This window comes from Botrytis porri (assembly GCF_014898465.1).
Source record: "Botrytis porri strain MUCL 3234 chromosome Unknown BPOR_011, whole genome shotgun sequence".
Classification (NCBI taxonomy): domain Eukaryota; kingdom Fungi; phylum Ascomycota; class Leotiomycetes; order Helotiales; family Sclerotiniaceae; genus Botrytis; species Botrytis porri.
This window is the reverse complement of record NW_024066085.1, coordinates 1,356,917-1,368,715: the sequence shown is the minus strand read 5'-3', so window position 1 is coordinate 1,368,715 and position 11,799 is coordinate 1,356,917. Positions and strand designations below refer to the sequence as shown.

The 11,799-nt window shown below is 43.5% G+C and overlaps 4 protein-coding genes across 4 annotated transcripts; all 4 read right to left on the bottom strand.

Moving 5' to 3' along the window:
- Positions 1–271: 271 nt before the first annotated feature.
- EAF01_008450 (uncharacterized protein) lies at positions 272–1,362 on the bottom strand (the record flags this gene model as incomplete). The annotated part of the gene is made up of 2 exons (XM_038916706.1): positions 272–1,088; positions 1,214–1,362. The coding sequence occupies 2 exons, from the start codon at positions 1,360–1,362 to the stop codon at positions 608–610; spliced, it is 630 nt and encodes a 209-aa protein (XP_038768068.1). The 3' UTR covers positions 272–607.
- Positions 1,363–1,985: 623 nt separating this feature from the next.
- EAF01_008449 (uncharacterized protein) lies at positions 1,986–5,657 on the bottom strand (the record flags this gene model as incomplete). Its single annotated transcript, XM_038916705.1, has 1 exon — positions 1,986–5,657. One exon carries the CDS (start codon positions 5,655–5,657, stop codon positions 1,986–1,988), a length of 3,672 nt encoding a protein of 1,223 aa, XP_038768067.1.
- A 1,536-nt stretch (positions 5,658–7,193) lies between these two features.
- EAF01_008448 (uncharacterized protein) lies at positions 7,194–9,275 on the bottom strand. Its single transcript, XM_038916704.1, has 7 exons — positions 9,124–9,275; positions 8,893–9,043; positions 8,229–8,813; positions 8,049–8,142; positions 7,978–7,993; positions 7,777–7,889; positions 7,194–7,695 (listed from the first exon to the last, which is right to left on the bottom strand). The coding sequence occupies exons 3-7, from the start codon at positions 8,304–8,306 to the stop codon at positions 7,289–7,291; spliced, it is 708 nt and encodes a 235-aa protein (XP_038768066.1). The 5' UTR covers positions 8,307–8,813; positions 8,893–9,043; positions 9,124–9,275; the 3' UTR covers positions 7,194–7,288.
- A 304-nt stretch (positions 9,276–9,579) lies between these two features.
- Positions 9,580–11,126, bottom strand: EAF01_008447 (uncharacterized protein; the record flags this gene model as incomplete). The annotated part of the gene is made up of 9 exons (XM_038916703.1): positions 9,580–9,740; positions 9,800–10,210; positions 10,262–10,343; positions 10,405–10,605; positions 10,661–10,702; positions 10,755–10,813; positions 10,864–10,887; positions 10,939–10,956; positions 11,009–11,126. The coding sequence occupies 9 exons, from the start codon at positions 11,124–11,126 to the stop codon at positions 9,580–9,582; spliced, it is 1,116 nt and encodes a 371-aa protein (XP_038768065.1).
- Between the last annotated feature and the right edge of the window lie 673 nt (positions 11,127–11,799).

Here is an 11,799-nt window from a genome sequence, read left to right as displayed (position 1 = left end):
ATTACTATTCCGCTCTGGATACTACACTACATATCGCTAAATTTCTTCACTACGATTAGTCCCATCTGATACCATCTAGACGAATTGTATATGATCACTTACTTGAACTCTTTCCAGGCCAATTTCCGTAGAAACTACAGTGACGAATTTTTGCAGTAAAAACATACCTCACATCCTTCTCATCCGGGATTTAATTACTTGGTCATATAAGCACACCTAGTTATACGACTATTCAAACCCACGCAGTATTCACGAGCCTAAAACAAATAGCCAAAAAAACGGATATCGATATTCATAATATATGTATATGATAAAGCGCAAAAAGATACCCAAATAAACCATATTATATGCAACTCATTATCATTGCAAGATTGCCAACCTTCAGACTCCAGATCAAAATGGGTATCGATCGCAACGCTTATTCTATCGAATCATTCCCATCGCTGCGGAGAATCCTACCTCGAGTTTAGGTACTCCTCCATAAATTGCACCCAGAGTTTCCCCGTGCGCAAGGTTGCTGATTTTCCACCATGCGCCCAATTTCCCTCCTGGCAATGCTCAGTGCCAAATAAATCCCATAAACATATTCTAACGCAAACACAAGATTTCAGCTCCTCTCCATCCTCAAGCATCCTAAACAAAGTACATCTCCCTCCGTCCCCCTCTCCACACAACATCGACTACACACCATCCCCCTATGTTTCGTTCCCTTTTCACCCCAGCCCTCTTTCCCTGCAGCTTCTTCCCCCATCTGCGTATTACCCCATCCGCCAAGACACTCCCTGATACACACCCAACAAGCTCTCTTTCCACACCCCTCACAGTTCGCAAACGCATCTAATTCCTTCTTCACAGTCGGTTTGCGATGACATATATGACATGCTCGTAAATCCATACCCGATCCATTTTTCTCTTTCTCTTTCTCTTTCGTTGATTCGATTCTAGACTCGGGTTCTGAGGGTAGATAGTCGACGCGAACTCGTTTGTTCAAACTCATTTTTGACCGGGGAATGAGGTGTCTGCGTTCGGAGTCATGGTGTATGGTGTGAGGGTAGAGATTGTGTGGATGGATGTGTGAATGTCTAGGACTGCTTCCATCTTAGCCAATTGCTCACTGCTCACAACTCCTCCTTCTCTATTGCATTTGATCTTCTAGCGATCCAAAAAGACGACCCAAATATCGATCTACAAACAAATAACCCATAACACATACCTATGAATCTTCATCTGCACGTCCTCCTCCCTCGCATCCGCAAAATTCGCAACATCCCTCCTTCTCTTCAGCAGATTGACAGCTCCATTTGTGCTCATGTGAAAATCCATCGATGGGATATCCCAATCTTCTTGCGCTATTGAAGGCATATTGTGTCTCTCCTCAAACCTCAAACTATAGTTCGCTCGAGTCTCTATACAATTCCTCGAAGATTCTCGAATCGCAAATGATAATCGCAAGTAGTTATCAAGAAATAAATCTGGGCGGCAAGATCGCCTGCGGTGCAGATGCAGATAATAAAGAATAAATGACAGCTGAGATATACAGAAGGAAGAGACTGAAAGATGGTGAGAGGGTGCTGTAAGCTGAAGATTTTGTAGGTAGATCGAGATCAAGGAATGAATGTAGTTTGTGTAATGAAGGGTTGAGATGAGATCCAGTCGTTTACAATCACAAGAGAGCTTCATCGGGATTTGCTCGATACTCGCCGACCGGATGGACAAGGATCACAATCTGTATATTTTATCATAGGCAATGACTGGTGCCGCCGTTTATGTTTCGCAATTGAAACATATATTATTTGTAGGAGCATTCCTACACAATTTCTAACTTATTCTGATCTATTATCTACTCTGCATTTCTATAGTAGTAGTTATTCAATGTTCCTAGCCCATGCCACTAAATTGTGTCCTCTTTCCTTTCCTTTTCTCTTTTTTTCCTATACCTATATCCATAATATCATAACAATGCATCATCATCATCTTCTCTCTCTTCAAGTCCCTGAAGTACTGATGACCTCCTGGAAGTTACTCCATGCACAAGAACACCCCCCGGTTCCTCCATCAAAACCTCCAAGCGATGAATCGCTAGTATTCAAGAAAACGCTCGGAGCTGGATTGATAATCTTGCCTCCAAATGCTCTATTCTCTCCATTGACTACTCCACTGGTCGCTATAATTCCTTCTCTATCATTCATACTGTAACAGTACAACAGCTTCTTACTAGGGTTTCCGCCATGTCGATCGGTAGTAATAGTGATCGGATAAGGGAATGATCCAGGTTGCGAGAAATCTTGTCCTGCAATAACAGTAGACGCACCAGTCGAACTAGTAGCATTGTTGAGTCTGGCAGTTCCATTCATCCTAGTCCACATCTGTACTAAGAAGCGAGTTTCACCCCATGTGCAACGGAAATTGGCTTCCCCTTCAAGAGCCCCGCCATTTTGATCATCAGGAACTTCACCGTTGGAGGTATTGGTATCGTTGAGTAATGAAAGAGATTTGAGGAAAATAGTACGATTGAAGTAAGTATAGAATCCATAATGCTCAGTAGGAAGTCCTCGATCATACAGACGAATTGGCTGTTGAATGGGATATGGAAGAAGGTTTGCTGGAGCGGCAGTGCCATCGGTATTCAGACTTGGGGCTGGGATTCCAGTAGTGATATTTGGGAACAGATCTGGATCGGTGTTGTTTGAGTCTGCACGCTTCACGCGGCTGTTAGTCGGCAAAGTAGTGCTTGTAGTGGATAAGAAAGATATATAAAAAGGTGTTGATTCTCCAGCTTTGTTGGATGAAACTATCCCATCAGTGGTGTCTCTCAAAAACGCTTCTTCGGCATATGATGGTGGTGGCGGTAAGGGATTGAAAGTAACGGTTTGACGTGCTCTCAATATCAAGTCTCTGATGAATTTTCCAGCAGAGACGGGATTACCGACAAGACTGCGTGTAGGGAGGTTCTTGTTCCCTGTGACATTTGCAAAGGTTGCATTTGCTGCACTGCTGTTGTCCCATTGAATCTCCAAAAAGAAGTTGGGCTGGTTTGGTAGATTTGGCGCGACAGAAGCTTGTTGCTCCTTTGGTAAAGCACAGCTCCATTGCGTAGAAGGAAATACACAACCAGTATTTGACACAATGTTCACTGGAGCTGCTACCGTCGAGAGCCCAGCGTAAATAGGAGGGAAGCCAGTGAGATTCAACCATTGAGATGGTAATGCAACATGTTTTGGTTTGCGAGTTAGCGTCGCAGCAAGCGCTACAATCGTGATGACCATAACGATCAATGCAGTGGTTCCGCAGCAGTACCATCTTCGTCTTTTTCGACCTTCAGGACCTTGCCTACCATTTTTGGGTATACATTTCTTGAACAGCCCACCTAATTTGCTAGCCATGCTATCTTCCTTTTCGTTTCTTTGACGTTTCGATTCTGGTTTTTTGGCGGCTTTAAGAGCTGCTTTGTCTGCCATTTGCTCGAGATATTCTTCAGTCATAATCAGAATTGTTGGTGTTGTATGCCTAGCAGGCCCAGGATATGCAGTGCTCTGATTGGTTCTACCACGCGCAGGACTCAGTGGAACATCTGACAGCTGAATACCAGCTTGTGAAGCCATCTTTTGTTCGCTTTCTGGGGAGATGGGTCCGGGGGAAATAGGATATTGCAAAGTTGAAGCTGGCGCTGAAGCTTGAACCACCGTTGGTGCTGGTGCTGGTGCTAGTGTAGGTACTGATTCGCGGGAGGAAGGAAAATAGGCTCGATATTTTCTGACTTTTTTTGGTGATTCAGTATAAGGTGGTGGTGGTGGTGGTGGTTCAGTAGCGTTATTCACAATGAGTGTTCTCGATTTTAACCCTGAATCACTCAAGTCCGTATCTTTAACCATTCTCGAGTCGTTATAAAGATCAATGTTACTATTTTGGTACTGAACAAAGGGATTATGGCTTCCAAGTTCTTTTGTGCTATCGTTTGAAGATAACAACGAACTGTCTTTGTTGACCAAAATAGAACCTCCTTGTGATGAACTTGAAATAACCGAATGGTCATGAGGCATTGTAGAACTCGCAAAATGCACAGAATCTGCAGTGGTAGTCATATCAACGGCGCTAGCCAATGATGCATCTCCCACATCGCCCGAAGCTGAACGAACAAAGGGTAAAGTAGCTACCGACGGCTTGACCGGATGTCTCGTCTCTTTGTAAACTAAGCCAGGGGATACCTGTTTCTCTGATCTGAAACCTAAGGGAGTCACATCCCACCAAGCATCTGATGCATTAGAGTTTGATCTTTTGATAGAAAGAGGAGAAAAAAGCTGTTCCCACGACTTTCGCTCCGCCTTTGATTCCTGAGCTCTGGCTGCTGCAATGGTTAATATAGGTACTTCAGGGATATCGGAAACCTTCTTCTCTGGATATAGTATTGTGTTCGACCGTGTCATAAATGGCGAAGTGATATAATTCCACCATCCAGAGCGAGTCCGTGCAGCAATGGTATCGATACTTTCATGGTTGTCCACTTTCAAATTATCTGGAACATTGACTGCACGAGCACTTCGCACAACAATTGGATGCTCGTCCTCTTCATAAATAATACAAGACGACAGAACTCGGGTTGAATCTGGCTCGTCATCCCATTCAGTAGTGGCATTCGAATCTGGAGAAAAATAACTATGCTGAACGGCTACTCTTCGCTTCTCCTCTTCGGCTAAAGCTGCTGGAATTGTCGGCAATGGTGGTGCCCCCTCTTTAAATGGGTCATTGGGGCTGGCTACTGAAAAAGATGTTGATAGAGTTCGTGCTCGTGACACATTCGAAGCAGTACTGTACGGTGACCACGCAGAGATCTCATGGGCAGGCGTGATGACGATAGATGGCGTTACTAATTCTCTCCCTATTGGTGTCTCATGCCCGTAACTTCCCATCATTGTTGAAGCGATTGATGTTGATGTCTGCGGGGTGGTTGCATGATGAGCTAAACGTGCAGATGGAATCGATATGCCAATAACAATTGGACGGTCGTTAGGAGACAAGTCATCCTCCAACTTCAGAGCTGCTGGTCTCAAAGATCCTCTTCGCTCTGCCAGCGGATAGACATTCGATGGTTCGCTCTGTACTGGTTCTAGAGCCTCGTTCTTAGTCTCCTCAGCAGAGTTTTCGATGGCATTGTTTTTCTTATTCTCCAACGATTTCCACAAAGTTCCGTTTGGATGAGCCGAAACATTTTCCAGTTTCCTGAGGGTGGCCAGATCAACAAAAACTCCATTGGATCGAGAGTGTTGTGAAGATATCGCTTGAGGTTGAGGTCCATGGTGTGTTGAAAAAGATGTTTGGACTTTAAGGCGGGGATTTGCATGGATCTTGCGCTGTCTTCCCTTTGACTTCTCTCTTATCACTCTCGTTATAGAGGATTTTCTCTCTCTACGACTGAATGTGCGCGTCATGTTTCCTGTGCGGCCGGTAGTGATATTTCCCGTGGGTCTCGACTGTTGTAGCTCCTCCGATGAAGCGATAGAATATGCATCTTCGTCTTTCCAAGAATCATCATCTTCGCTTTTCCCGTCAAATATGGTTTCAAAAGGATTTTCTGTAAGTACCGTGGAAGGATTGTTCGTAGATAGAGCTGGCGGTCTCTCAACAGGAGATTTAGATATGATCTTGTCTTTGGTATTCATAGCGAAATGGTTGCAGATATTGTCAAAATTGTGATCTGAAAATGGATTGAAAGTGTAATTAATGGAAAATTTCTTGCTTTTTGTCCAGCGATGGTCGTTCTTGCTCTAGGTGGTATAGTTGCAAATAATCTCTTTGACTTGAGGAAGGTCGAAACGTCTATTAATTATACGTGAAAAAGAAAATGCCTCGGGTCCAGCCTCCTCATGATCATAAATAAGAGATATTCTGAGGATTACAAGACCAACAATAAGATTCGGACAATAGGAAATTTTAGACAGTGGCTATTGAGGACTCAACAATAACAAATAATGATAAACGAAAGTGAACGTCTCATGATCCAAACAGACAATAAGCAAAATGAGAAGCGAACAAATCAGTGACAATGTACAATAGAACTACACGTAAGAAAACGAATGTATGAGTAGGTAGGAGATAGAGGGATAAAAAACAATGAAACAGAATTGATGTGATGACACAACCCATATGAAGTAGACCTACAAATTAGCCATGAAGCACGATCTACAATCTAGATTCCAGACTTGAAATACCGAAAATAGCAAGCTTTTCTTATTCGCTCACAATCGCCACAAGCCGTTACAAGTCATAATGGTAACATCACGTATTGACCAGTCGATTGGAAATTGTGGTCTCTTGCTGTAACTTTACGCGCCGACAAGAAAAGTTTGATATGCAGTGATTGGCTGGCGCGTTAAATGAGAACCTATCCATGAATATTGCATGACGACAATTATCTGATCATTGTTACGCCAGAGAATGATGTCTTCTATGATTGGAAGTCATTATCGTGGATTCTCGCAAGGAGATGGATAGGCCTCGTTCAACGTTTGGGAGTTGTTGAAGAATGAAAAAGAGGGTAGAAAAGATGGGGGAATGGTGATGATTAAGTTAGATTATTACTAGCGATTAATGAGGTGCGTGTTTAGTATCTGTGATCATAATCACATGATAGAACTAGCATCTGATATGTCGATACTAAACCCACGCAGGTGCAAGGATAATATTATTCTACCACATCTTCACAACGGTTTGTACTGAGCCTTTGTGAAAAGGGTTTAATCATGAAACCTACCTATGACGCTGCTCTGTCTGAATGGTACCTACCTGATGTACGTATCGGCAATTTAATTTTCATATGGGAAACAATGTAAGTATTAGTTACAATACAAAGTATAAGAGCTCGTCCTCCATCTTTTGGGATAAATGCCTTTACCAAGGTTTCAAAGCCGTGTACACAAAGCAACGGGTCTCATCTTCATGTCATGGTGTCTCTGATGACAGCCATCTAATACAATCAAGCTCATATTGGAAGTTTGCAATTCGTTTCTGTGGAATAGAAATTCTCGGGTAATGGCATGTGAAACATCAACGGCGGGAGAAGAATAACTGGCGAAAATGGTGGGAGACATGGGTTTTAACCGCGATGAACAGCAACACTATTATGTTAAGTTAATCTAGCATACTGAGCCTCACTTTCAAGTTGCAATCCACCCTCTACTCCCACGGAAACACAATGATAACAAATGGAAGTATTGTTTGTGAACTAGCTATAGTCTGTCCATATTGCCCTAACTATCCGACCCGATTCTTCAACACATCTAACAAGCGTAGTCTAATAAGCACGTTTCGGGATCGCTACCATGGAGATAATCTGTGGTCCATTGTATGGAGGAGGTGGTACATCATAACGACTTCCCACTTTGAAGAAATTTCCAGGCGGCGTGTCAACCACAGAGCACAATCCTTGTGCAGGCCAGAAATTAGCTCCATTAGATTTCCCATTCGCTGCGCAAAATCGTAGACAGGTTTCAAAATCATTCGTCATCAACTCAGGGCCCTGTATGGCTCTGTATATGCCATGAGAGGTGGTGGTCAACCAAGGATATGTGTAGACCATCACTGAACGCTGGCAGTAAATTCTGAAGTTTTGCCCGTTTCGATTCACAACTTGCATGTTGGAAGCTGGACAAGAGATGGCGGGAGGGGGTGGTGGTGGTATGACGCAAGAGGGGGACGTGCCTGTATTGGTATGTGAGATTTATGACTACAGAAAGAGTAGCGGATCTGAAAGATAGCTTGAAAAAGGAAGAGGAAACATACCATCCCATTTGAAATTCTGGCCTGGTGGGCAACAGCCTTGCTTCCCACCAGCAGACTGTACCGTATTTGGTGGCAGACAGCATGTTGTAGCGCCAGTCTGAGCTTGTGCATATCTACAATGCTTACATTAGCTTCTCGTTTTCTTTCATCACAAGACAGTCCTGTAGGTTTCTCCCAGCCAGGAGAGAATTGGAATCTTACTCTGTTCCAAGACAAACTGTTTTTTGATTGTTAGATATATGAAGCTTGAGACAATGGGCAAAGATACGTACTGCTTATGGCTGCGGTTTCGCATTCGCCCTGGAAGACACCACTTGCATCATATTTAGGGACGTAATTTGGCCCGGCGGTTCTCTTGCAGAAATCCTGAAGTAGACCATAGTCAGATCATCATAATTCTGTAGCATACTTGCATAGATCGAAATAGTCGGGAATGAAAAGGACTGATATACCTGAGGCGTCTCCAGCTGAGCAGCTACAAAGCTTGCAATGGTGAAAACACCAAGTATTGAGAGCTTGAATGTTCTCATCGTGAAGTGGTAGATGTAGTTGAAAGAGGATAGAAGCCAAGTGAAATTGAAAGTATAATCATCCACCAAGGGGAAGCGGATGTAGAAGTATGTTTTCCTCCCAATGTTCTATAAAGACAAGGTAATTCACTTGATGTGATATGTACGTAGCACAAGCCCCGATTTCTGCATGTTGCAGGAAGGAGCCAGGACCAGAACACCAAAGCCGTAATGAAGTGTCACCGCCTCCTCACTTGGATGACTAGCATGACACATTTGGTTGTTGACATGATTCACAACCCCGCAAATTATGCAGGAAGATTCTATTGAATCCTTACCTCAGAAGCATTCCTATCACAGTTTGAGAACCTCGCCGACCATAAGATTCATCAGTGGGCCACGCCAAAATACACATTAATGGCTGTCCAATGTAGCTGTTACTTTGCTGGTATAGCTGAACTATGTTGCTTTGTCTTAGATACTGATTTGGCGCAGCTATGTTGTAGCTGAAGATGCTATTGTGGCTGCCTGCGTTGTTGAAATTAGTAGTTCACAATACGCAAGATCTGAGGCCGCGTAACAAATACATTGACCAAGTGATACATACGTATATTAAAAGTATGGGGTAGCGTAGTAGTGTGTCTGTACGAAGAATGGCATGCATCATCTGTTGCAACAAGGCTTGGCACTTCGTGCCGATCCGGCGCGATCCTCGGAAACTAGTTGAGACACTAGAAATATCATATATCTAGTGACAACTGTGTGACGCAGTTTATTAGATACAGAACTCTTGTGTAGCTGAGCTAAAGAAATGAAACTGTCATAAGTGTGTGCTCACACGGAACTCGGAAGCAAGGCACACTGTAAGGAGTAATTGTTGCATTATCGTGTCCTCTTCCCGCGAGGATAGGAATGACCATAAAATGGCTGTTGTGATCGATCTGAGTAGGTGATACATATGCATGAAATTGGTGTTTCTCCGAAAATCCCTACATGCAGAAGAAATTCAGGTGAGGTTGGGAATGAGGCGGGTTGCCGTTGGGGCGAGGCGTTTTCTTTGCAAGCGAGATCTCGTGATGTCTAATTTTCGCCTCACCCGGTCGAAATTGTTTACTGGAATGGGTTCAGTTAAAATGGGAAATGGTTGTATCAACTTCAAAGCAATTGTCATTGAAATTCTAGCCTGAAGTAATCCTAATCTTTCGTCTCCAAAAATAGGACACCAATTGTCCCTATCAACCTAGCCGTCCCCACTTCCCGAAAAGTTTCTATGAGCCTAGATAGTAGCTTTTCACTAAGTCCTCTTTGTAACAGGGATAGCACATAAGAAATCTCCTCCGGCGGGCGCTGCCCCTGTTGGGGGACTCTGGTGTATGGAAGCCCAAACACAATTGTCTGTGGGATTACCATCATCATAGAAATTGACGCCTTGACAGAAAGGCGAGGCTTTTGCAGCTAGATAACAATGATTAGTATTTCCTTTCGCGGTTCAATGAGATGAATGTAAAACTCACAGCACTGCTCCATACACTCCTTAAAATCCTTTGCGCTCGAAACTCCCAAGTTTGGATTTGCAGCTGTATGGCCCAACGTACAATAAACCTTGTACTCAACCCCACCCACCGTAGTTGTCTTGCCTTCAGCGGCCGGGCATTTATCTGGGAAGGGGTCTGGTGTTGGACACGACGGGCATGGAGTTGTACTTGGGCACGGGCAGGGACAAACAGGCTCCTCGATAAGATGAGCACTGTCGTAAGGATCAACTGTTACGGGTACTGCGTTGTTGCCGTGACTTCGTAAGTAGCAGATTCCGGTAGCTTGATTCCAGATTGCACGGACGCAGTTACTTATTCCAGAGCAGCGAGTCATGCAATCGCCCAGAGAAGGTGCGGGTGCTTGACCCAAGTTGTTTGTTCCGTGATTAACAATAAGCTTGTTAGACATTGATCAAATATGAGGCGAGGGACTTTACTCACTCAATTTACAATAGAGCTTGTATTTCTTGCCTCCAGCCGTAAATTCCTTTCCGTCACCCTTGGGGCAGGAAGGTGTTGGGTTCTAAGCCGGTAGTTTTAGTCTAGAAACTTTACAACCTTCATCTCCTAGGAGAAGCACTTACTGGCTTGCAAGAACAATCACAGGTAAACACATCATCGTCGTTTGCACAGCAGCTGCCAGTCAAGGTTTTTGGATCAGCATGATAGAATTTACCCGGAGCGCAACAATCGCCTTTCTTCGTTGTGGCATCGAAAGAAAAGGCACTTGGAGCAACGCAACATGCTCCTTCAGTCTTGACCACGGGATCAACGCTGAAAGTTCCCTAGAATTTTCAATGAGCTTCATATTGTGTAGAACCAAATTGCAAAGAAGTTTACCTTGTCTTTACCGCAGCATCCAGGCTTGTTTGTTTTCGGATCCTATGGGACTCAGAAAATGAAATCACGACCTTACGGAGAGATTGTTTCTTACGGTGTATGGACCCCAGTAACAATTTGTGACTGGAGGAGCAACACATTGCCCAGTCGGTTCTGGGTATTCAATAAGCACAATATCGATGATTTATCTGGAAAGAACTTACTGCCAGCCGCGTCGAACTGCATGGCTGCAAATTTTGTCAGAGAGAGCAAATGCTGAGGCTATTTTATCAACTCACAAAATTGGGATCCGGCCTCTGTCATAAGTTAGTATATTAGTTCCTGAGAAGCTTGAAGTGATGATCTTACTTTGCTTGCATATAGCATCCCATTTTGCCTTATCAGCTGGAGTTGGGTCGACGGCAAGAACTTGACCTGTTAGGACAGTGAGAGGAAGCAACAGCTTCGCTAAATTGTAGATCAACATATTAAGATTGAATATTCAGTCTGCGATGTTAAACTGTTAACAAAATTGATTGATTGTAATTTTGAAAAGGAAGAGAATATGTCAAAGCAAACTCTCAAGAGACTGGTCATAGAAGGCTATACAAAAGAGCGATGGAAAAGAAAGTTGCCTTGCCAATGCTGTATCAAATGAGTATCTCTCAACGCAAGCCTCAAAGTCCAAAATATGAACTGTCTTATGGGGCTGTCTGTGGGACATTAATCAAGATTCCCTTTTTGTAAACCTCCGAGAGAACCGGGTTGTGAATTTATGAAGACACAAAAGGGTACCGAGTATGTGTGTTTCTCCTAAAGTTGTTAGGATCGACATTCCGTGAATGCGAGGGAAACCGTGAAGTGTTGACTTAGAATAAAAAATGTGTGCATACGCTGTGTTACTCTTTGCTCTAAATATGTAACTGAATATTGAATTTCATGTATCTCAGTGTTACTGTCTGTACAAGTCAGTTCAAGAAATGCGGCGTATCTGAATCATCCTTGTTGTGTGACAGTAACTATTTATTGCCGGCTGAATGTGTATCCTCTCGGCCGGAAAAGTGATAGGTTTCATCGGAAAATAAAGTTTTACCTGGCTTACAGAAGAAGTGGCGTCACAAATGAGCACAAGGATGCATGAACATATATGGGGCTAATCT

What these genes read in the sequence shown, in the direction of transcription:
- EAF01_008448 (XM_038916704.1), bottom strand. Translation starts at nt 8,306, where the DNA reads ATGAGAACATTCAAGCTCTCAATACTTGGTGTTTTCACCATTGCAAGC. An exon ending in CTCAGCTGGAGACGCCTCAG is followed by an intron (nt 8,143 to 8,228) that starts GTATATCAGTCC and finishes GGTCTACTTCAG; the next exon opens with GATTTCTGCAAGAGAACCGC. An exon ending in CCAGAATTTCAAATGGGATG is followed by an intron (nt 7,696 to 7,776) that starts GTATGTTTCCTC and finishes ATACCAATACAG; the next exon opens with GCACGTCCCCCTCTTGCGTC.